Source organism: Colletes latitarsis, chromosome 10 (assembly GCF_051014445.1).
Source record: "Colletes latitarsis isolate SP2378_abdomen chromosome 10, iyColLati1, whole genome shotgun sequence".
In the NCBI taxonomy this organism is placed as follows: Eukaryota; Metazoa; Arthropoda; class Insecta; order Hymenoptera; family Colletidae; genus Colletes; species Colletes latitarsis.
This window is the reverse complement of record NC_135143.1, coordinates 28,487,954-28,513,288: the sequence shown is the minus strand read 5'-3', so window position 1 is coordinate 28,513,288 and position 25,335 is coordinate 28,487,954. Positions and strand designations below refer to the sequence as shown.

General features: G+C 43.0%; 1 protein-coding gene across 10 annotated transcripts in view; it reads left to right on the top strand.

Moving 5' to 3' along the window:
- Positions 1-25,335, top strand: part of Rdx (BTB/POZ and MATH domain-containing protein rdx) — a 131,844-nt gene that overhangs the window by 63,095 nt on the left and 43,414 nt on the right. For 4 of the 10 annotated variants that reach the window (XM_076775507.1, XM_076775505.1, XM_076775508.1 and 1 more), the window contains one exon: positions 4,506-4,567. The exons of 1 other annotated variant lie outside the window; for it this stretch is intronic. Coding sequence is in view for 5 of the 9 variants with exons in the window: in XM_076775511.1 (XP_076631626.1) it covers positions 24,341-24,453 (113 nt within the window). In the remaining 4 variants the exon portion in view is untranslated. Of the gene's footprint in view, positions 1-4,505; positions 4,568-23,823; positions 24,454-25,335 lie in introns of those variants that run through there. 5 more of the 10 variants (XM_076775503.1, XM_076775502.1, XM_076775501.1 and 2 more) reach the window with 3 other exon arrangements.

Genomic DNA, 25,335 nt, shown 5'->3' with positions numbered 1-25,335 from the left:
GAATCTCGTCGCGGTTCTGCTCCAATAGCCGTCCTCCGCGTGGTTCGTTGCTCGTGTTCGGCAATAGTTACGACTTCGATCCAAATATGGATAAAAATTTCTAGACGAATAGACCTCTTATCGCGAACAGCAATTTTTATTTTTCTTTACGGTTAAACGGGATTGCTACGATCCCTGGGGGTCGCGCGGGGGCGCTGCGTTCGCTTTGGAAAGTGTCCCGCGGTCGCGGAACGTGCCGTTTAATTATTACAAATTATGGGAGCGTTCCAGCAGGAAGTAACGTTTTCCATATTCATAGCAAACGGATGTTCTCGGTCTGGAGGCAGGCCGTCCCACGTGCGACCCAGCCGATCCCGGGGCTTTGTTCGTATTCACTGTCCCGTGCACGTGTGGACAGTTCCTACGAACTGGCTCGATTAAGACGCCCGTAGCCGGGCATGTACACATTACTCGGAACACGTGGAACGATAGTCACGCGTTCCCGCATATAGAAAGCGACACGACGCACGTTGATCTTTCGAATTTACTAATCGAAGCATCTCAAACTGTTCAACCCTCAACACGTTCACTGCCAGATGAAATCTGTATAATACTATGCAAGATTAAAATTTCGATTTTACGCCACATTGCAACCTACGTAACCTAAAATTTGTTTCGGTACTTATTTTCGTAACCTTGTTAAAATTTACAAATTCCATTCAAATTTATTGCCCCCGACGTCTTAACTTGAGAATTTATTTTTCTGGTATCATAGTGGTAAATTCTGTCAGCCATACATATATGGGTACATATATACACTCTTGGGAAAAATTTTAATGGGTGATTCTAGAGGCAAAAATAAGACGAAAATCAAGAATACTAATTTGTTGATTGAGGCTCTTTGATTTTTTTTTCCGTCGAAAAATTTCACATCTTTTCGATTTTTTTTCTCGAAAGTGGGTAGGATTTCGAGGGTATGTCTAATGACCAAAAATGACTGTAATTGACCCCCGCAATCGAAAATAATTTTTTCAAAACGATTTGAAATTTTTTTTTTCCGTCGAAAAATTTTTCACATGTTTTCGATTTTTTTTCTCGAAAGTGGGTAGGATTTCGAGGGTATGTCTAATGACCAAAAATGACTGTAATTGACCCCCGCAACCGAAAATAATTTTTCCAAAACGATTTGAAATTTTTTTTTTCCGTCGAAAAATTTCACATCTTTTCGAATTTTTTTCTCGAAAGTGGGTAGGATTTCGAGGGTATGTCTAATGACCAAAAATGACTGTAATTGACCCCCGCAACCGAAAATAATTTTTCCAAAACGATTTGAAATTTTTTTTTTCCGTCGAAAAATTTCACATCTTTTCGATTTTTTTTCTCGAAAGTGGGTAGGATTTCGAGGGTATGTCTAATAACCAAAAAGGATTGTAATTGACTCCCGCAACCGAAAATAATTTTTCCAAAACTATTTGAAATTTTTTTTTTCCGTCGAAAAATTTCACATCTTTTCGAATTTTTTTCTCGAAAGTGGGTAAGATTTCGAGGGTATGTCTAATGACCAAAAATGACTGTAATTAACCCCCGCAACCGAAAATAATTTTTCCAAAACGATTTGAAATTTTTTTTTTCCGTCGAAAAATTTCATATCTTTTCGAATTTTTTTCTCGAAAGTGGGTAGGATTTCGAGGGTATGTCTAATGACCAAAAATGACTGTAATTGACCCCCGCAACCGAAAATAATTTTTCCAAAACGATTTGAAATTTTTGAATTTAATTGTTAATAACTTTTTAACGAAGCCTCCATCAACAAATTGGTATTCTTGATTTTCGACTTATTTTGGCCTCCAGAATTCCCCATTAAAATTTTTCCCAAGAGTGGCCGAACACCCTGTATAATGTAAGCGATCGTTGGGCGACGAATGTTTAGGTTAGGTTGAAGAGATAAGAGGTGTCGAGTTCGGAAATGAGAGAGCGTTCTGCTGAAGGCAGTCGAATAAAAACCTTTGCGAAGGAAGCAGCTCAACGCCTTCAGTTTTTCACCCTTCCGCTATAATAATCATTTGAACATCTTCAAAATGGAAAATATGTGTGCGTGGTTCGAAGTTTAATTAGTCTTCTCGATTTAGTTCAAACGAGTAGTTTTGTTCATTATTAAAGTCGACCCAAAGTACACTCTGAGAATTCTGTCCATTTCTGTTGCGCGTTGCAAACACACCGAACACAGAAACTTTCCCGTTATTAGTAAAACTCGTTACGACATGCATCGAACTGATACGATCTAACGCAGTTAATAACCAACGTTTGAAAAGCAAAAGCGCTCGAGACGCAAATCCGTCACGAACTAAACGAAAAGTGTTTATAAATCGCACTATTTGCCTAATTCTCGTAAACGACGATCGTCGTCGTTGCGTGATACGGCATCGTGAATAGAATTTCAACACGCAGATTGTGCTAACGAATATAAACAGAATATATGAATCGTCTCGGTAAAAAGCATAACGTTTTCACTCGATCGTTCCCTAACACTTTTATATACGGAATCGCTAAATTTACTCTACTGTGAATTAAACTCATTTTTTTTCAATTTTTTACTTTTACTATGTGCTTTGAAACTTCATGTTTAGTAGTTACAAATGCAGTACAATAATTCGATGTATTGCATCTGTTTCATAAGATGTCAGATCCCCGTGTGATATAACCACTATCGTGTTTCATCGTTTCTTTGACGCAATGCCTTTTAAGGCTTTCACCTTTCCTCTTCCAGTAACGTACTTTGCTATCTGACGATGCACCACCATTTTTGTTTCATCTTACCATATCATGCTCCTACAATTTAGTATACAACCAAGTTCTAATTTTCTACCATTTAAAAAATACACCGTTTTATGCATCACTGTGATTCACTATCTGAATTAGCGTCAACATTTTTTTAAATTCTATTAAAGCATATATACAAATGAAGAACACAAGGGGTTAACTGTCCAATTACCCTACGAGTTGAAAAGATTGAATGTAGAGACGCGGAAGGGTGGGGGGCGTGCCAATTGCGCGAACGGGAGCAATTATATATTTGTACGCAGGTGCGTACGCGACGAAAATGCCGAGAAGTGGGGGTTCGGGGGGGGAGTCAGCGGGCGAGAAAAAAATCGCGTCGTTTGTCGAAGAGCAATGGAGAGGATCCTCGGCGTGGTGTATAATGGAGGCTCGAAAAAAACGAGGCGAAGTGAGGTGAAGAGAGCTGACCTACTGTGGCAAGTGGCTCAGGGCCGTCGCTGTCCAAATCGTCCCCCCCCTTGGTTGTCCCCTCCCCTACCCCTCCACGAGCGTTCTCTTCATCCGGTACCACACGCAGTATTCAGGTCTCTCTTCTTTGAAGCCCTCGTGGCTACTGTGCTGCTCCTTTGCCTCCACCCACCCCCTCCACCCTCCTGCTTCCTTCGTCTCCTTCACCCTTTGCCCTCGTCGACGCTCTACGAGACCGATAACACCTACTGAAAATCAAACGTACGCGGAACATACGTACGTTTCTTCGATGTTTTTTTTTTTTTTATTCATTCACACGTCTCGATATTAGGTAGAAGAACCAATTACTGTCATTCAACCCACTATGGATATATTAATTTTTTAATTGTTATTTTCGTTGTTATTCGATGTCGTCAGTCTCTGTTTTTATTTGCAAATATTCTATTCTTGTCAAGAGCAATATTCTGCATTATAATAATCTATTAATGCTTTTTCTATTCATGATATATTGTATTAAAATTTGTTGCTTGTCGGAGAATTGGAAAAGGTGTGAATTGCAATTAATTAGAAATAGTAATCGTAAAGTAACGAATTACTGGCCAGCTTCGGTCCCAGACGCAGACCCGGCGACTCTCGTGATCGGTTCGAGCGGCTGCACGAGCCTCTTTCTACGCTGCTTATGGCGTTTTTTGACACAGTCGCCGTAAACGCCCACCGGAGGAAAGTGAATCAGCGGCCGAGTGAAAAGCAACCAGTGAAAATACGGTGCCCGGGTAGAATGGCGATTTGAAAGTTCTGCCTTCAGCTTCTAGCGCCGATTTTCACTTCGCCAATCGTGGGCACCAGTGGTTGACAATCGAAAGCAGTTCAACGGAGAGCCAGGTCTTCTTTCTATCTCTAGAACCATCGAGTTTTAGTACCTCGCCACTAAGAACGATCGATTAAACATAATGTAGACACGAATGGGAATTTTTTATTTTATAATTATTTATTGTAATTATTCGGTATTAAATAATTTTCGTTTAGACGCATATCGATGTAGTGTAACAACTTCGATGAAGGGATTGTCGATTCATGAAATCTGGTAATATAAATAAACCGCCACGTGACCTTTTAAAATGGAGTGTTTAATAAGCACGTTGTGAAACGACTTAAATCGATTACGAGTGAAATGTCTGGCAGGACCGTGAAAGTCAGGAGCCTGAGCGATGTGTAACGAGTCGCCTTTGTTCTTTTGGGTTCGCCTTGTACCAATCTTCCCTTTCGTTTTTTGGTTTCAGATGTCCTTTATTTGAGCTGCGCTCAGGCCCCGTTGCCTGAACAAAACGAGCTATGTCGTCGAGTAAGTAGCACGTCTTATTGTTAACGCGCTGGTCGTTTCATCCTTTCTGCATTTCGCGTCAATTTTTAGGTAATTTTTGTCGTTAAACAAAGTTAAACTTTCAGACAGACTTATACTTTGAAACATTTTTGGTAATTATTATTAACGATACAGATAATCGAATCTTGCTCTGTTGAAAAATACCGTTGAGCAGTGGACGTGTTGCATTAGGTTAAAATAACAGAAAATTCTGCACGCGTGCAGAGTTGCCGGTGCAACCAGTATGGCATCGATACCTCGTTGAAAAATGAGTCGAAAGCGTGGAGTAAATTTTTCTCGCCCGTCCATTCGTTTCCAAGATAAACGACTTTGAAGTGCGTCGCGCGCAGTTGGTGAGTTTTTCGCTAACTCATTTTTATTGGCTGCAGCAAAGAGGACGCGTTCAGCGATTTATAACTTGGCGTAATAAATAAGCTGGTCTTCGATACGCGCTAAAAAATGCTTGGATACACCATAGAGTGCGTTTATCGTGGAAACGTAATAGGTAGTAGACGCGAGCAACCATTATGGCGGTCTAACTCAGCGCGCTACGCCAAACCATATTCAAAGTTAATTTTCTCAAGAAGGAAGCGTCGTACGAAAAAACTTTGTTCCACACTTTCGACTTAGTTTTAGACCGATAATTGCATAACTTGATTTTTTTTTACATAAGAATATTCCAAATATTTTTGAAGAATTTTCTACGAGTTTGCTTTCATATTTATATTAACTGATTAGTAATTGAGACTGCGACGAAGCGATGCGAGGAACCTGTTTTCCTGTTTACACGTATTTCAGCCTAACCTTTAACAAGCTTTCTTGACCTTCACGCGGAATCCTATGAATTCCAATTGTATGCATGTCGATTTCAATATCCTGGTTGCAAATGGGGTTTCGTAAATTTTTATTGAAAAGTTTTTGGACAGATTTTAAAAAGTATATTCATTATATAATTTTTCATTAGAAATATGTACTACAAGGTAAAAATGCATTCGTATGAAATATTGCTTTTGTAATTGTTTTTCTTTTGAATCCTTCGATGCCTGTGATTATCAGGATTATTCGTAACGCATTATTTCTCTTATTAATTAACTGTGAACGTGTTTAAATTGGGATAAATTCATTGTTTGAATTTCGACCACGTTCCAGGAAGTCTATCCCACCGTGTGGCGTCGTGAACGAGAATAAAGCCTCGTGGCCATTGTGCATATACGAAAATGACATCACTCGTCCTCGGTTACATAAAGATATCGCCGCTATTCACTAATATCGATGATCCTTACGGTTTATTGCTCCAACGCGCAACAGCTAATTCCGTTATATTTTTTTATATTCTCTTTCTTCCCTTTACATAAACAATTTTTGTGCTCTATCAAAATACTTTCTTTCCTCATACAGGGTGTTCGGTCACCCCTGGGAAAAATTTTAATGAGGAATTCTGGAGGCCAAAATAAGACGAAAATCAAGAATACCAATGTATTGATAGAGGCTTCGTTACAAAGTTATTAACAATTAAATTCAAACATTTCAAATCGTCCTGAAAAAAATATTGTTAGCTGTGGGGGTCAATTACAATCACTTTTGGTAAACAGACATACCCTCGAAATCCTAACCATTTTCGAGAAAAAAATTCGAATAGGTGGACAAATTTTTTGACAAAATTAAAAAATTTCAAATCGTTCTGGAAAAATTATTTTTGGTTGCGGGGGTCAATTATAATCATTTTTGGTGAATAGACATACCCTCGAAATCCTAACCATTTTCGAGAAAAAAATTCGAGAAAGTGTTGAAATTTTTCGACGAAATTAAAATATTTCAAATCGTTCTGAAAAAAATATTGTTAGCTGTGGGGGTCAATTATAATAATTTTTGGTGAATAGACATACCCCCGAAATCTTGTGCATTTTCGAGAAAAAAATTCAGTACTAGCGGAACTTCAGACGTTAATAACTTTTTAACGAAGCCTCCATCAACAAATTGGTATTCTTGATTTTTTTTTTAATTTTTCCCAGGGGTGGCCGAACACCCTGTATAGATCGGAAAATACGAAATTTTCATAGACAGTTTATAAATTTGTTCGTCTATATCAAAAAAGAAATGGCGATCGCTGGGTGCCCTGTTCGCCATTCCTGCAACGCGATCGACCTTTCGCGCGATCTGCAATTTCGCGGAACGTCGATGCAACGCTTTTCGTTCCCGTTACACAATATATTTGACACCGCGGAGCGGTTTCCGTTGCACGCGAATGGAAAGTTCTTAGAAAGTTCCACATCGTGCCTCGTTTAACGTGGAACCGAGCCACTGACTGGAGCGATGTCGAAACAGTCTTAATATGGGATACCATGGTGTATCGATGATTTCGCCCGTGAAAACGTTAGGAAAGATGCCGACCTGTGGCGCCACTGGTGACCGTTATTCTATTACAATTTCTTAATCGTCCGTTGGCTACGTGTTGCTCTTAACTGTCGACGTTTTCGTTGTTTGCTTGAATTCGAGACTACCAGTCCTCGTGGGCGTTAAATATTCCGCGTCGTTTGAAAGCTGAGATTCGAAGAGCACTCGTATGTGGATCACAGGACGGTTTCCATAGCTGCAGCGTGCAACAGCCATTCCGCGCGAGGCGCAGGATGCATTGACCCGAGAGCGGCGATAGGTTCCGCCAAGCGTTTCGTTGCACGTTCCACACCCCGAGTAGAAACGAAAGCCCCCGGTCGGAACCTCGCGGCTGCTTCCGGGATTGCGCAAGTACGCGATCGAACGAGTAAAGCACAATGGGCAGCGAAGGCGTGGGTACACTCCGAGCGACCGTCGAAATGGTTATTTTCGACGGTGAGGTCGTCTAGGACGCGTAAAACGAGAACTCGAGGACGTCCTGTGCGCCGTGGCACCTCTCACCGCTCCGTTCTATACACACGGAGCACGAAGAGAGCGAGGATAGAGGGGGAGGAACGAAAGAGAGAGAGAGAGAGAGAGAGGCACAGCCAAGCCCACCGGAGAGACCTAACCCCAACGAGCGACCTCCGACGTTTCCTGTTCGATCAGCCGTCATTTCATGACATACCGATCCTCATCGCGGATAAGCTGCGACAGGAATTAAAGCCGCATCGAAGAAGCCTCGGAAGGAGGAGTCCGGCGCACGCTCGATCGAAACTTTCAATGCTAGAGAGCCGAACGGACGCGTTGCCAGCAGTGGACTCTGTTCAATACGTGCGCGCGCTCGACTCGAGCCAGTCTCGCTCGACGCCCGGCCAACGCACGACGATCCGTCGATGGCGGATCCAACGAAATGGGAAACGATCTCGAGAATTCCACCCCTGCAACTTCTCCATAGAAATCGAAACGTTTGGAAGACCAACGAGAAGAGGGCGTGTAATTCAATACATAACGTAATTCGAAACATAAATTACATCGAATAAAATTAGTAGATGCGTGGCGTGGCCTCTGGCGGAACCGGGTTAAACGATCGCACGAATTCGTCGCGCCTCGCGAATGGTCAGTACACTCTGGCCGTGCTGTAGGTTGCGTTACGAACGAATAAAAGCTCGCCCACGTTTTGGAATTTCGAATTCTCCGGGTTTTCGCCACGGAAATTAATTTCCTGTCAGGTGGTTCGAAAGTTTAAATTGGTCCCCCGGCGTCGCGATGTCGCGCGATCAGGTTCTGCTTCGAGCAGAAAATCGATGGGAGCGCTCGCGCGCGCGCTCGTCCATGTATGCGAGCGCAAGCTCTTTCCGCGGCCACGGTGCAATCCCGTTCAAACGACAGGCTAACCTTAACCTCGGTGTCGATAATCAATGGAATTGATCGTAGGCTCGGCATGAAAGTGTCCCAAGGTTCGGTGCCGACGAAGGTTGCGCTCGGCTAAACGGAACCCAAGAGAAAAAAAAAAAAAGAAGAATATTGCTCGAGAAACCTTCGCGCGGCTACTGGCGATCACGATCTCCCCCCTTCTTCTAATTTTGAACTTTTAGTCGAACGAAAGTAACGTTTGGACTTTCGTTCGGGGGACCCTAACTGTCGGAGAAAAAGTTGTAGAACGATTATTTTATAAATAACTTTTTTTTACTTAGGAAATATTCTACATTATTTTACGCTTTGTTGAAATGTTTCATAGAATATCGCGACTCGAGTTACATAAAAATGTCGACTGTTTTTATCTGCGTATCTTTTTACAGTTACTACTATCTGTGTGTACGTTCACCGTAGTTATCTGATACAACTACTTATCTATTCCCTTTTCTCGTAACGGGTAATGCCATTTTTTTTTTTTGAAAACCGTCCTTGGAACGAATCTTCTAATCTGTTAAACGAATTGTCGATATCTCTTGAATTGCTTGAAACGAGTGGCGGGAGTAGCTGAGAGTGACGCAAATCAACGGACTTGGAAAATCGAGTGATCGTAAAGCCTCCGTTGCGAATGAAGTACTGTAAATTGAAACAGTAATAAAATACAGATTTTCTTCGACCCGTTGAGATTGCGTTTTAAATTACGTGACCGTGCCCCTTAAATTCTGCGAGTGAAATTACATTTCGCGTTTCGATTTCTCCAAGATGGCCGACGTCGAGCGAAAAAATAAATAAATAAAAAGACAGAAAGAGTCTAATTTGTGCATCGTCCTTCGAGTACCCTTTTCTCACGCCAGGTGGCCCACGGTCCGTGAGATGTTAATTACTTTCACTGTTGCGAGGCGTCCGTTCGATTTTGACGGCCGCAGAGACGGACGAGCGCCGGGTCGACGGGCGGTTGTGCAAACTGGAGAAATCTTCGAATTAGAGGCGACCACCGCGGTCCTCGCGATACGTCGAGACACCTCGAACGGAATCGATCCGGGGCGCAGCCTTGAACGCGAATTCGGAAATCGGCCATTACGATTGGAGAGTCATTGTCGGCGACTTTGATTTATCCTTAACCCCGTTTCCACGAACACCGGGGCATCTGAACTAATTTTCTGGATGAAATCTCGATTAACCCGGCGTAATGTCATAATCAGGGCCGTAGCTAGCCACTTTGAGAATCGAAGACACAGTGGCGGTCAAAAGTTCGAGTCGATTGAAAACCGAATCGGGAATAAATATTCCTTATTAACGTTAACTTTAACCGTGGCGCTAATATCAAATTTATTTACAAATTTTTTTTTTTATTCGAACGACACTATTAAATTATTTTAACAACCGCGTTCGATCGTCTTTGAACGTTAAAGTCTATGTACGACTGAGCAAATTTGAACTCGTGGATAATTAAGTCTAGCCGACCCCGAGCGCTGTTAATTAATTAGTCGGTGCTGGTCGTTCCGTAAATTTCTAGAGACGCTGTTAAATATCCCCCTTTTCCCAGATAATACGGATCTTCTTGACGAAAGATAACGTTCGATCCGTTCCAGCGGCGCGCTTCGATCGAAATTATGCTGCCCGCCACGAGGCACCGAACATAACCTCAACGCGCGTATATTCCAAGATTTATTGGTTCTGGGTTTACCATTCGAACGAGCGTGTTATCTGCTTCTATCGAGCTGTTTCATACGATGGTTTTATTGCGCCTGGATGCAAGCGACGATATTATCAAAGCTACGAAGGGAAATAATAGCGAAAGTAATAGGATAATATACAGGATGTCCCGCGCAATTGGGTCTTGTACAAACCATATGGGTATCGTCAAATTAATAAAATTGTATATCATTTAAAAAATTGACACGTCTATAAATATAAATTTTTATTTTACAATTAAAATCCTAATCTCTACTTTCACGAGCATATGTTCGACTCTGAGAATCGTTATCTTCCCTTCGTGTTTCTTGCCCGGTATTTAATTATCGATACGCGACAATGTGGCGCGTTTTTTATTTCTTTTTTTGCGAGTGAATGGTAAAATTTTCAATCCGTAATCGTAGCGTCGCTGAGGACGTCCGTGAACAGAAAATACCTTTCGCGGAAATTAGGCCGAGTGGGAGACCTTGTTAAGGTGTTTTATTGGCGCGAATAAGGGCGAATCTCTTTTCGTCGAGGTTAGGGGAAACGAGAGCAACTGTCGTGCCCTCGAAAATTTGTACACAATGCGACCGACCTGTACCCCGGCGCAACACAGGGTGTCCTAGATCGTATTATACTTGAGTATTTATTATATCTACATGTATGTTATATAGGGTGTTTGGCTACTCATGGGAAAAATTTTAATGGGAGATTCTAGAGGCCAAAATAAGACGAAAATCAAGAATACCAATTTGTTGATCGAGGCTTCGTTAAAAAGTTATTAACGTTTAAATATAGATTCTCAATTGTATGCACGCAGCTGTTCGCAGATTGCCGTTCTACATGCGTAACTTTAAACGTTAATAACTTTTTAACGATGCCTCCATCAACAAATTGGTATTCTTGATTTTCGTCTTATTTTGTCCTCTAGAATCTCCCATTAAAATTTTCCCTAGGGATGGCCGACCACTCTGTATAATAAAATCACTACCGATCCAAAGCCATTATTTTTAAACGCAACAAATACGAAGAGCATTTATAAAAATTTTCACATCGATTAAAATAAAGAATAAACATTTAACTATGATATTTATTTATTACGAGACGAATCGGTGATTACCTACGGCTCTCGGTCTAGTTGTTTTATTTTTATCGTTATGGTCGAGTTTGTTAACGCCGGAACGGATCGTCCGATTCCACGATTAATGGAGAACCCGCGTATATCAGGATCCCCTACGCATTTCATTCGCGGGATTGCTCCTGACAACATTGCGATGGAATATCTGTTGAGGGGCGAACCCCTCAGACACCCTGTGATGTATATCATTCAGCAAAGGGATTTTAGCATATACGAGAAGAGAATCATTCGATACTACTCAGAGACGCGTTATCATTCGTACAAGAGGCGCGCTCGATCGAACAACAGTCGGCCATTGTTCGAACGAATACGAGAACAGAATGGAAAAAGTGCTATGGCGTTGCGAGTGACACCACTATTTATCCGTAATTTTGATTCCTGTCTCTTTTTCATATTTTTAACAATTCGTTCAACGAATAGAAGTTAAATAATTTTTTTCATTTTACGTTCGTTATTGGATGTACGTATCCGGACATAAATTTTGCCTACCACTGTTCTGGCAGCTACGCGATTAAAAACCCATTTGGGCACCTCGATCGAGGTCGATCCAATTCCGAGCACAGAATCTCGACCAAACCTCTCCAAACGAAACCCGTCAGGCCTTGATTCGTTTACAGGAAGAGAGGCAGCGCCAACATATATTTAATATCGATCCACGATTCCCACTTTTCGTTCTTAATTCCCGCGTGCCGATTTTTTTCGTTTTTTCTTTGTCCATTGTTACGAGAGAAAATCATTCGGTACTCCGCACGGACGCGTTATCGTACCAGCGACGGAGACGCGTTCGATCGAGTCCCGTGGCCAGCCATTGTTCGCTGAAACGCGAGAACGGTGTAACGTGAGCCGGTGGATATAAAGTAGGGCTGGGGACTGTTCGAAAGTTTGACAAATGACACGAATAAAATTCGAATATTATTTAAGGAATTTTCAACGAAATTGTCAACCAGCAAGAGTCACATTTGCTAGTAAACGAAAACCAATCGGCGGTTCGTTGCTTTATATGCTGTGGCGACGCTTCCCGTACTGGCCACCAGAGGGCTAGGTTCTCGTCTCTCTCGCAAGCGCCCGATCGACCGACGAGGAGTGAGATAGGGGGCTCTGGGATCGTCTTACTTTTGCATACACCATAAACGTCACGATACAAAGAATTTATTATAAAGAGAAAGATGTCCAGTGCTTTAAACGAAAAGGTGCAAGTGATACACACAGATGATTAGTGAGAATTCCATCGAACATGCCCACGAGTAACGAAGTAATATAAAACGCCTCGTCGTAAACGCGTTAAAAAGACACGATTATGCGAATAATCGCCGGTTTTACGGGGCCTTGAGTGAAATTGCGAATGAATCGTTAACGCAGAAGGCTAGGTTAGCTGCGGGAAAGAGATACGCAGAGACACGTGCGGCGAGAGATCGGTATCTCAGGGAGACTTAAGCAGCAAATAGTGTACGATTAATAATTCTCGCGGACGTATGGTGCGATTGTTGCTGAAAGCGGAGATCGCCTAACACGTACGACACCTTGGCCCACAAGAGGGGTTTGACCCCATTTTTATTGCGGACGAAACGCGTTCTCTCCCCCCTTAACCGTGGAACAGTGTCATTGGTCGCTAATGGATTAAACGTGCGCGCGAACGCGCGAGCCGAAGCGAGAGGGAGAGAAATTTTCTTGAGCGTTTTAAAGTTATTGCTCGAAAGCACATCCGTGATTCACGGGGCCCTGCGACGGTCGGCTGGTAACCGTCAAAGGCACACCGATTTATTGCCCTCGAAGACGCTACCCGAGCCCCGATCGACGTGGTTTTTTTTTCTTTTTTTTTCAAAGTCCAGACAATGTCCGCACGCCCCCGTAACCGGTAAACGAGAATTGATTTTTTTCGAACGCAGCAGCGACTTTATTACGTTTCGGTGATTATCAATGTCAATATTAAACCCAATATTTAACAATATTTAACAAATTGTTTACTCGCTTCATAAACGATACGCGTAACAATTACACGTTTTGCATTTGATGCAGCGCGAAACATTTAAACTATTTACCGTGTAAAAATTTTGCGATCGGCATGCTAAGCGTACACGCTGTGAAAAAAGTATTTGTCATGGATTTCAGGTACGAATCTGTGCAACTAGGTCGGTAGACATTTATTTAACACGTTGGTTGATACGATGGTCGCCGTTGATCGGCACTTTACAACTTACCAGTTGTAAAATCGTGTGCAATTTTTATTATTGTTGTTGGGAATGATGCGAAACGCCACGATATATTTTGATAAAAAGCGAACTTCTAACCTTCAACCGTATTTAATATACAGGGTGTTCGGCCACCACTGGGAAAAATTTTAATAGGGGATTCTGGAGGCCAAAATAAGACGAAAATCAAGAATACCAATTTGTTAATGGAGGCTTCGTTAAAAAGTTATTAATGTTTGAAGTTTCGCCCGTACTGAATTTTTTTCTCGAAAATGCGCAAGATTTCGAGGGCATGTCTATTCACCAAAAATGATTGTAATTAACCCCCGCATCCGAAAATAATTTTTCCAGAACGATTTGAAATTTTTGAATTTAATTGTTAATAACTTTTTAACGAAGCCTCCATCAACAAATTGGTATTCTTGATTTTCGTCTTATTTTGTCCTCTAGAATCTCCCATTAAAATTTTTCCCAGGTGTGGCCGAACACCCTGTATACCACTGTAAGCGGTAAAAATTGGTGACAAGATTATTTCGAGAAACGTGGCTGCGAGTTGCCCATTAAGATCGTTCAATTCAAAGATCCGTCGCTCTTATTGGTAAAGCCTGTAATTTCGAAGGAGTTGTTATCGTTAGATTCTTCGTCGATTTGACAGCAACAATAGCTGGTTATCCAACGCACCGTCGCGGAAAGCGTGTGTCGAGGATGTTTTCCGACACTTCCTCGTCCGGTCTGGCGCACGAGAGACCTCGATAAGGTCGCCATTAAGGATTCAGGAACGCCACGACGGCGTAGCGTCGCGGGAACACGCGAGGTGGTCGAGCGTAGCGAGTTGGAGGCGATCCAAGAAGAACCAGTGCCAGGTAGAAGGGAAATAAAAACGAGGAAAGGTAGGGAAAAAACGGAAGGAAACCTCAAGCGCGCGCGACAAAGAAACAGATGGATGGCGTTGTTGTACTGTAAATAAACGATCGATAGCGCCGCATCATTTTTATCGATGTCGTCCACGTGTCGGTGATGTCGCGCGGCGACGGATCCTCCGGCCGATCGAGCTCGCGTCGCGGTCGCGAATTTCCCAACCGAGAACGAGAGTGTGTCTGTGGGTAAAATCGGTGAACGTGATTGATCGTGGAAATGACTTTTACGATAGGAACGGAGTCAAAGTCAAGACAGAGATCTGACACGGACCTCGCTCAACTCGGTCAAGGCAGAAGACCGTTAGAGCTCATAGGACACACGCTTCGCACGCAACGACGAGCACTTTCAAGCGAGGAGCTTCGACGACCGACGATCGACCCAGGCTATGATCCACTTCCGACGCGAACCCTTGGACGAAATGTTGTCGATCGCGGCCAACCGATCGCGCGTCCAGAAATGGACAAAAGTAAACAATTAATTCCTTGCCTTAAAACACTGACAAAGTAGTACACTGTCCGTCATTTTGACTGAATTTTATAGAATTTCTTGTAAAAAATGATGGCACAAATTTATTGTAATTTCAATCAGTCTCGATTCCAACGCTCCAAGAGTAAAAATTAAGAGACAAATTTTGTCAAATCCAGGCACCGATCAATCCTCAAATTGAAGATTAGAAAAATAATAACAGGCACTCGTGGACTCGTCGATGAGGTTGCCCCAGGAACCTTCGAACGTTGCTAGAACTTGTTTGGCACAGGAGTTCTTAGGCGAAACTTTGAACAACGAGATGACGGTAGAACCGTCGAGCGGACGTCAGGCATTAGTCTAGATACAGAGTTCCCGAGAGAAAAAATTGTCAAGTGGATACCCGGGGGCAGAAGGCCTACCAAATTGGCGGCTGATACGCGTGTACGTGTTTATTCGCCATAGCTGAATGGCATGGTGTGTGGTACCGCGTGGCATAGGTGGTAGCTTCGTTCTATCGACCGAACAGCAGCTCGTCCCGTGACCTGACCTCGTCTGAACCCTTCATTCCGCTCTGCCTCGCTCGCTCTAACACAATCACCTCCGCGTAAACCCCCCTCCGCCTTTCTCTATCCTCTCCTCTAACCCCGTCGCCCATCTCTACGACCTCTGTCCCTCTCTGTTACTCTCTTTCGTTCCTCCTCCGTCGTCCGCGGTACAAGTACCCTCCCCTTTCTACACAATATTAGCGCCCAAACTGGAACAACGCCCGAAACTCAAGCTCAGCAGGCCTCGTGCAGCGGACCGACACCCGGTGTATTGTCGATGGGTCTCGGCTCGTACACGCGCGCACACAGTCTGTCTCCCCCCTCCATCTTTCTCAGCGTACAGCCATAACGGACACCCTACGACTTCGAGCAGCGTCCCCGAGGATCAAGGGGAAAAGGATCTGTGGAAGTTTCCGTCGCCGGGGAACAGACGATTTTGTTGCCCAAGCCGTGAAGGGGGAGGAACTTGATCGTCTGTCCATCATGCAACCGGTCCGTCCAAACGTGCAAACCCCACTGGACCGAGCGACGGTTGTTTGATGGTAACGATGAATACGCCTTGAAACTTTCTGTTTTAGGCAATCTATATTTCTCGACATTTTAAATTGACAGAGCTACGAGCATTAATTTGTCATTAAAATCAGACGTTGTTTCGTTTAAACGCACATAAAGAAATTACCTACATCGAATTCTATAGTTTTCAAATACTAATTTGTTTCGCCGTACACAGAGGGCGTTTCGAGATACGCTTAACAGGTTAAACAGATGCACGGAGGACGCTGGGCGCGTTCGTGGTTCCAATTGGTAGAACGAAATTGCCGCTGCATATACTGCCAATCGGAAGCAGGAACGCTCCTTCCATGCATCCGAGGCAGACAGTGAATCGCTCGGACCGAGTGTGCACTGTTTACAAACCTTTTTTTACGCTCTGACCGCAGACGGAACGGCTAAGGAGACTGGCGGGCTCGAACGAACCACGCCACACGCAACCGTCGAAGCTTATTCTAAGTCGCGCGGCGTTCGAGAAATCCACGTAATTACACGACGCTCGTAAAACTTTTTTAATATCGGCCGCCTATGAAAACGGTGGACCGTGGCGTGCCACTCGCGGGATTCGTTCCTATTCCCATTTCTCTCCAAGACGCGTTCAGTTTCTCGTCGAATACGCGTGTCAGAGTATCAGTCGACTCCGCGGAGACTCGAAAGTGTGCAAATAGAGCGAGTGAAGGGGGTTGCGGGCTACGGTGGACGAGCTCAACTTCCAACTCTTGTTCTAAATTATAGCGCGTGCCATTGGCGAGGAACGGTTAAATGCAATTGGCAGACCGGCGACACGGTTTGCGAAATGATTTCGGCTCGCTGGCATGCTCGGTTTATCCCAAAAGTTACCAAACTTTTTTTTCTCATACAAACCGGTACTGGTGGCACTATTTGTCGAAAATTGGTATTATTTCCACTGGATCGTTTGTGACTATGTTCGTTCTTAATATGAATTCAAAATGCGTGTTATTAACTGTGATGCCACGAGACGTATATACGGGGTGTTCTGCCACCCGAGGGAAAAATTTTAATGGGGGATACTAGCGGTAAAAATAAGGCGAAAATCAAGAATACCAATTTGTTGATGGAGGCTTCATTAAAAAGTTATTAACAATTAAATTCAAAAATTTCAAATCGTCCTGGAAAAATTATTTTCGGTTGTAGGGCTCAATTACAATCATTTTTGGTGAATAGACACACCCTCGAATTCCTACGCACTTTCGAGAAAAAAATTCGAGTAGAACAAATTTTTCGACGAAATTAAAATATTTCAAATCATTCTGAAAAAAATATTGTTAGCTGTGGGGGTCAATTACAATCATTTTTGGTGAATAGACATACCCCCGAAATCCTACGCACTTTCGAGAAAAAAATTCGAGTAGGTGAACAAATTTTTCGACAAAATTAAAAAATTTCAAATCGTTCTGAAAAAATTATATTTGGACGCGGGGGTCGAAAACAATCATTTTTGGTCATTGTACATATTCCCGAAATCCTACGCACTTTCTAGAAAAAAATTCGAGAAGGTGTGAAATTTTTCGACGAAATTAAAATATTTCAAATCGTTCTGAAAAAAATATTATTAGCTGTGGGGGTCAATTGCAATCATTTTTGGTGAATAGACATACCCCCGAAATCCTACCCACTTTCGAGAAAAAAATTCAAGAAGGTGTGAAATTTTTCGACAAAATTAAAAAATTTCAAATCGTTCTGAAAAAATTATATTTGGACGCGGGGGTCGAAAACAATCATTTTTGGTCATTATACATATTCCCGAAATCCTACGCACTTTCTAGAAAAAAATTCGAGAAGGTGTGAAATTTTTCGACGAAATTAAAATATTTCAAATCGTTCTGAAAAAAATATTGTTAGCTGTGGGGGTCAATTACAATCATTTTTGGTGAATAGACATACCCCCGAAATCCTACCCACTTTCTAGAAAAAAATTCGAGAAGGTGTGAAATTTTTCGACAAAATTAAAAAATTTCAAATCGTTCTGAAAAAATTATATTTGGACGCGGGGGTCGAAAACAATCATTTTTGGTCATTATACATATTCCCGAAATCCTACGCACTTTCTAGAAAAAAATTCGAGAAGGTGTGAAATTTTTCAACGAAATTAAAATATTTCAAATCGTTCTGAAAAAAATATTGTTAGCTGTGGGGGTCAATTACAATCATTTTTGGTGAATAGACATACCCCCGAAATCCTACCCACTTTCTAGAAAAAAATTCAAGAAGGTGTGAAATTTTTCGACGAAATTAAAATATTTCAAATCGTTCTGAAAAAAATATTGTTAGCTGTGGGGGTCAATTACAATCATTTTTGGTGAATAGACATACCCCCGAAATCCTACCCACTTTCGAGAAAAAAATTCGAGTAGAACAAATTTTTCGACAAAATTAAAAAATTTCAAATCGTTCTGAAAAAATTATATTTGGACGCGGGGGTCGAAAACAATCATTTTTGGTCATTATACATATTCCCGAAATCCTACGCACTTTCTAGAAAAAAATTCGAGAAGGTGTGAAATTTTTCGACGAAATTAAAATATTTCAAATCGTTCTGAAAAAAATATTGTTAGCTGTGGGGGTCAGTTACAATAATTTTTGGTGAATAGACATACCCCCGAAATCCTACCCACTTTCGAAAAAAAAATTCAGTACGGGCGGAACTTTAAACGTTAATAACTTTTTAAGGAAGCCTCTTATTTTGGCGTCTAGAATCTCCCATTAAAATTTTTCCCAGGGATGGCAGAACACCCTGTATATTAGGTTGGCCAAAAAATAATTCCAGAATTTTTAACGAGGAAAAGTATATTACAAAATAATTGATGCAAGCGCTTTAACTTAAGTAGATTCGACTTTTAGGTTAGCAGTCGTTCAGAATGGAAGTTGTTTGTAACAGTTTCGACTGGATTTTTTCTATATCGGTTTAAGTTCCGATACAAAATTAAATCAGTGTTGCATTCTTCTTGTTAGACGTACATAATTCTAACCGAACTAACCACGCGCTCGGACGTCCTTCCTGCGCCCGATGCGCCATCTTTGTTCTCTTCCCCCCACCCAATCTTGTCTTCGCGTTTGCTCGAACGATCGTGGAATCCCTTTTGGGCAAAAATTTACGGCCACTCTCGACCGCGCCGGAACTTTCTCCGTTTTCCATTTCACGTATTCTTCGGAACGGCCGAGGCCTCTGATTTTTTTTCCTTTTCTCCGTGGCTTATTTGCAAGCGATGCCAGAACCAGAATTCATACGGCCCATTCGAGCATTATTATGCATTGTTACTGCCGGGAGCGACACGAAGGAGTCCGCTTTCAATGCATCCAGACCGTGGTCGTAACGTAGACCGCCATGAGTGTCACGACAGGGATGAACAATGAGCCTACTCTGTGCCCCTTTATTCCCGCCGTGGGCTACCAGTTGTCTGTCTAAAAACTTTCTATACTGTTTTCGTGATAAATTTCAAATCTGTAGGGGGTTGAATTCCTTGAAGGCTTCGGCCTGACTGATCTTCTGCAAACTAATGAACTTGTTGATGCTCGCGTTGTAAGCTGGATATCCCAGAGATTCGATCAGATACGAATCAAGGGGGAGATTAAACTCGGGAGCGGGATAACCATCGTTTCGTGGGGTCCATCGTTTGCCGTACTCGCCGCCAGAGGGACCGTTCCTCTCGCAAGCACCCGACCGACCTTCCGTCTGCATATATACGATCCTCGACTTCCAATATTCTGGTGTCTAAGACGAGATCTGCTAGAATTATCTCAGTGACGGATGAGTCCACTAGCATATCTACAGGACCCCCCAAACTTTTCAAATTTATACCACTCTTACAATCTTTTAATGCAACGTATTTATTCTAGTAAATTATTCGTTATTCGCAAATAAAATTTCTCCCAGCAGGATTCTATCTCGCAGCGAAGTTGTTATTTTAATTACGTACACGGCCGTGGCGCGTCGGAATCGAAACGATAGCCGGAGATAGCCTAAACAAACAGGAGCATCAAAAGCGGGAAAGATCGAAATTTATGCGATGCAAATTTTCCGATCGTACGTATCGGATTTCTGTAACGACCCGAAGTCGCGTCCCATAAATCTGGTATCGCGTAAAAAACCGTGTAATTGCTCGGATGATAGAGGATGCAAATTAGCGTACTCGGGTCACGATGGTCGAGGGAAGGGGGGAGGCTGTGTGCCGTAAAATGAAAGAAAAAAAGACAAAAGAGCTTGGCCTCTGGAGTGCCACGCACCAGTTTTTATGGCGGACACAGAAACAGCTGGACCGTACAAGCGAAAGCCCATTCCATCTCGAAACCGAAATCCCTCCTTAGTGTACCACAGCTCGGAGGTTTCTCAAACACCTCGTCCATTCAGCGATGCGCCACCGCTGGCGTTTGTTACTGGCTCGTTTGATACGAAGCGTTCCATTCTTATTTGACTTCTGTTCACGTATCTGTCTCTGCCAACAGAGACGCGGACAAACTTTTATTCGAACAATGGATAACTAATAAAAGCAACGCGTAACAATTTATTTAATAATTTTCATTTGTTCGTCGTGAAATATTAAGTTACGTAACATGTACGTTCGCGTTTCTTTAGAAGGATATTAAATACCGCGAAAAAGGGGGCTCAAAGCTTGTACCTGCGCATTCCTAAAACACGTTTACGTTTATAGAATCGATGTGATAGAAACCCAGCCGAATAAACTGTATTTGGAAGCAGCGGAGCCACGGATCGGTCAAGCTGCTACGTACTGACGTAACTGCGAATTAATTCAGTTCAAGCAACAGGCTCGTGCCACCGTTGCCATGAGAAAGTTAAGTAACCTGTATCAAGTACCTTTTCTCTCTGCTCGGAACGCTTGAAAAAAATCGGTCGTCTCGGGGAACGCTTTCGAGCGTCGTCGGACTTCCGACACGACTTTGTGCCTCTTTATCAGGCTTAACCACTTCCGTTCTGAATTTTTTTTTCGACAGCAAGGAAAATATTATTCCCGAGTTATTTCAGATTTAATAAATGCGATCGAATCGATAGATATACAAGGTGTTCGGTCATGGGAAAAATTTTAATGGGGGATTCTAGAGGCCAAAATAAGACGAAAATCAAGAATATCAATTTGTTAATGGAGGCTTCGTTAAAAAGTTATTAATATTTAAAGTTCCGACCGTACTGAATTTTTTTCTCGAAAATGCGCAAGATTTCGGGGGTATGTCTATTCACCAAAAATGATTGCAATTGACCCCCCCAACCGAAAATAATTTTTCCAAAACGATTCAAAATTTTTTTTCTCCGTCGTAAAATTTCACACCTTCTCGAATTTTTTTCTAGAAAGTGGGTAGGATTTCGAAGGTATGTGTAATGACCAAAAATGATTGTAATTGATCCCCGCAACTGAAAATAATTTTTCCAAAACGATTTGAAATATTTTAATTTCGTCGAAAAATTTCACACCTTCTCGAATTTTTTTCTCGAAAGTGGGTAGGATTTCGAAGGTATGTGTAATGACCAAAAATGATTGTAATTGACCCCCGCAACAGAAAATAATTTTTCCAGTACGATTTGAAATTTTTGTATTTAATTGTTAATAACTTTTTAACGAAGCCTCCATCAACAAATTGGTATTCTTGATTTTCGTCTTATTTTGGCCTCTAGAATCGTACATTAAAATTTTTCCCATGGTTGACAGACCACCCTGTATATGTAAATTTTAATAATCACAACGGTGACAATGTTTAATATTTTTCGTACAAAGTAGATTATAATCACAGATTGATAATTATTTTTGTTGTTAAACTCGGTCAAGATCAGTCTCTTGATCTAGACTTATTTGGCTAATTTTATCTCGCTGTTTAAAAAGTAAAGCACTGTTCGAGTGTATTCGAAGGAACGGTTCGAAGAGCTAGTGGAAACGAAAACTTGCGTGCGAGGTTTGCTCGAGGAAATCGTAAGTGCTGGCAGCTGTGATCCCAATGTCACTGTGGAAGAGACACTTCGCCTCCCATAAGCGGCGTTCGTTCCTTTCAAACCAGTTGCGTCCTTTGTTCGACCAAAAAGCAACGACGATGCTCGCATTAACGCGGCAAAACACGTTCCTCTCTTCCCTTCATTAACCTCCTCGGTCTTGAATTTTTTTTCCTTGGCTAAAGAAAATATTCTACGCGTGCCTCGAATTATTAGGTGGTTCGACAAACGCAGTCGTTGAATGTTTAATTGCTGCAATTACATTTATTGTTCGTTAACGGTAATATCCGGTGACTTACTTTTCAGTGTAAAAGTTTATTAAAAATTTTCAATTGTTTACAGTTGAAAACTCCTCCACGTAGTAGTGCGACGTTGTTCTTCTCTATTAATTTTACCATGATTCCCTGTAGACAACGTCAGAGCGCGACATGCAATGCCAGACACCGAGGAAGCGTCGTCGACGCGGAAAGGAAAAAGGAGAAAGAATGAAAAGCATAATAGAGTTTACATGGCACTCCTCGCGTGCTCTGGGGCGAACGAGACTCAGGGACGTTTTTTTAAGGGGGTCAAGGGGACCCTGCGCCCCGGGGCCGTTCTTATTAACGCTGACCTCTCTGGCTCGAAATTTCAAAATTTCTTACGAAAAGCCCTGACACGTTCTGTTTCCACAGACTTCATTCTCCTCTCCCCTTTTCCGCCACAGATGTTTCCTTTTCTAATTCTCGTCATTTTAACACCCGCTTACTTCGATTCGAAACGGTCTGCTACGCCAATTTATGGACACGTACCATTGTATTGTACTTGAAACTTATTTATTAAATTTCACCTATCCCTAATTCACATTCGTCCAAAATCAAACGAGCGTATCGCCGTAGGATTCGCGCAACCTTAAACTTGCATCCGTGCATATGATTGCATAAACTGCTGAAGTCACGAATGCGGTTAATGGAATATTCTGTCCTGACGTCGGAGGGCCGTAATAAACGCGTTCCTTCCTGTTATTAACGCGAATTTAAAGAATCAATTTTGGAGGAGAATTTCAGGGGTCGAGCGTGCCTTCACCTGTCGATCATTACGTACGCTAAAAATGGATCCCCGGCAAAGAGATCCGTAGCGGGAAAGGAAACCAACGTACGAAAAGTGTGACGAGATTGCGCCTTGGCGCGTGTTGGTTGTGCACGGTGCACGTTCGACGGTGATTATTTTTCTCGACTATTGTAACGATCCCTGTATTGTATCAGTTTCACGTCCAGTATTCTCACAATGTCACGATCGTCGTGCGTGATTCCGGCACGACGTCACGGTCCCATTGACGCCGACCCCAGGCCACCTTAAACACCCATAAAGCATTTTCGTGACCTCTTTTTCATGTAATTCGACGAACAGAGGCTTGTTCTCCGTTTCCGGTGACATGAAAGCACCGATATCCACCGTCGAGGAACCTTTCACACGTTCCACCCGTTTGTATACCTATGAATTCGTAAATGTCAGCACGTCTCATTACCGATTTGAATGCCCCCGGTACGCGTCGTTACGAACGCCATGAATAATTCTATTCTATTTCGTCGTCTTGAGAATCTCGTGAAAGCTCTAAAACCTAGCCACAGATCGGTCGTGTGTTCGTATCGCGGGTGCTTTGGGCGTTCGCATCGCCAGGGAACGCGAATATCGGAAGATTCATCGCGAATATATTTTTACACCGCTAAATCGAGAACGCGCCCGTGTACGCGGACGTTGAGTTGCCCGTCGATGATGCCTTTCGGCGGTGTTACCGTATGGTAGCATAGTTCATATAATTTTGAAGTAGCATGCCAGAAAACATGCATTCTCGAGCAGGAGTTTCCTGTAGGAGGGAGCCTTGGGTACCCGGCGGTGAACCATCGGTTCTAGCACGACACGAGGTCGCGGATAGGCACGAGTCTCCCCGAAGTACGCACGGAAACGGCCGAGGCGTGACGAAAGCGCACGAGGCCGCGGCCACAGGGGTGGGGACTCGCAGACGCTCAGTAGCTCCGCTCAGTCGAGCCAGCGCCGTGATCGGAGTTGGAATAGTGACTGGGCGGACCGTGTTCCGAGCAGGCGTACAAGCTCCCTGCCGTTCTAGTCGTTCCTCAATCACGCGCGCACGAATCAATTTGGTCGACTGGCGGAGCGAGGTCGAGCATTCGAATCGGTTGCCTCTTCTCCCGTTATCGTCGGGCTCGTCCGTACCCTCGTATACGCCTCTACCATTCCGTCGAGCCACACGTTCTGTCGATTCTCGGTTGTCCGTTGCGTTCGACTGTCGCGGAGGCCTCTTCTTTCGCGGACCCGTCACAGAGTCACGACAGTGAAAATGCGGTAGTGACAGTGATACATCGAAGACAGGGGTAAGAAGGGAACCTCTGGGTACGTTTGTAGGCGCGAGGACGCCACGAGTTTACTCGAGAAAATCGAAGTGAACGAAACAAATTAGGGAGAGGCTCCTCGAAGCCAGGCCGGAAGTTATGACGAGCTCGTGTGTTCGAGGACGAGGAATATACGCGCATGTGTCCAGTGGGATATAGTGCCGGCGATAAAGCATTCTTTCCAGATCTGGATACCTCGCTCTCGACACCTACGGGACCTGGATTATCTCATGTCAGGATGGCGCTGGCGCGGTACGTACTTTCCGCTCGACATCGTTATGCCCCAAGGGTGGGTCTTTGGACGAAAAGTATTTGTTTTTCTTCTCGTTCCTTTGTTATTAAGTGGCTCTATCGATCCATCGCGACGACCAGCAACGCGAACCGTGTAAAAATCTGCACGAGTCGCGATATCGATAATATCAATCGCAATATTAATGAAAATCGCGTCAAATGGAGCTTTCTGATCGTACGTTACACGCGTAGTTACTTTTTTCACGACGATACCGGTGTCTCTTTGTTTTGAAGTATTCTGCCGCAGATGCCGGTATCTACCATAGAGTGCGCGCTGGTCAACGACCCATCCCTGCCATAACTATAGTCGCTGATTTAACAGATTTGTACGCGGGTCTCTCTGTATTTGCATGGCTGTCGAGAAACGTTCGTTTCTTCGACGCGATGCGTACCATTGAAGTCGTTATTAATTTGAAAGTTCTTGGTCAAGTCGCTTGCGTGGCGAAGGAAAGACGTCAAGGTTAATACACCTTTTTACGTTGAGCCGACCTTCCTAGTCTGATGCGGGCTCAGTCACGGTTCGACAATTCGCCTTTATACTGAAACGTTTGACCGTGAATATGAGTCGATGGAATTCAAACATAGAAACGTTAACGGCGCCTTGTTTTCCGGCCGAGGACTCGGGACAAATTCTTCCACACGCACGACTGTCGCTCCACGCGCCCGTACGGCCTGGAATAGAATATCCCTTTCGAGCAATGAATAATAAACGGTTCGTTATTGGGTTTCATATACTGTGGTTGAAATAAAATATTGTTTTATTCACGTTAAATCGAAAGTGTCAAGTGCTATTCTTCGATTGTAATTAAACGTATTCGGATACGAGTGACGGCTGAAACACTG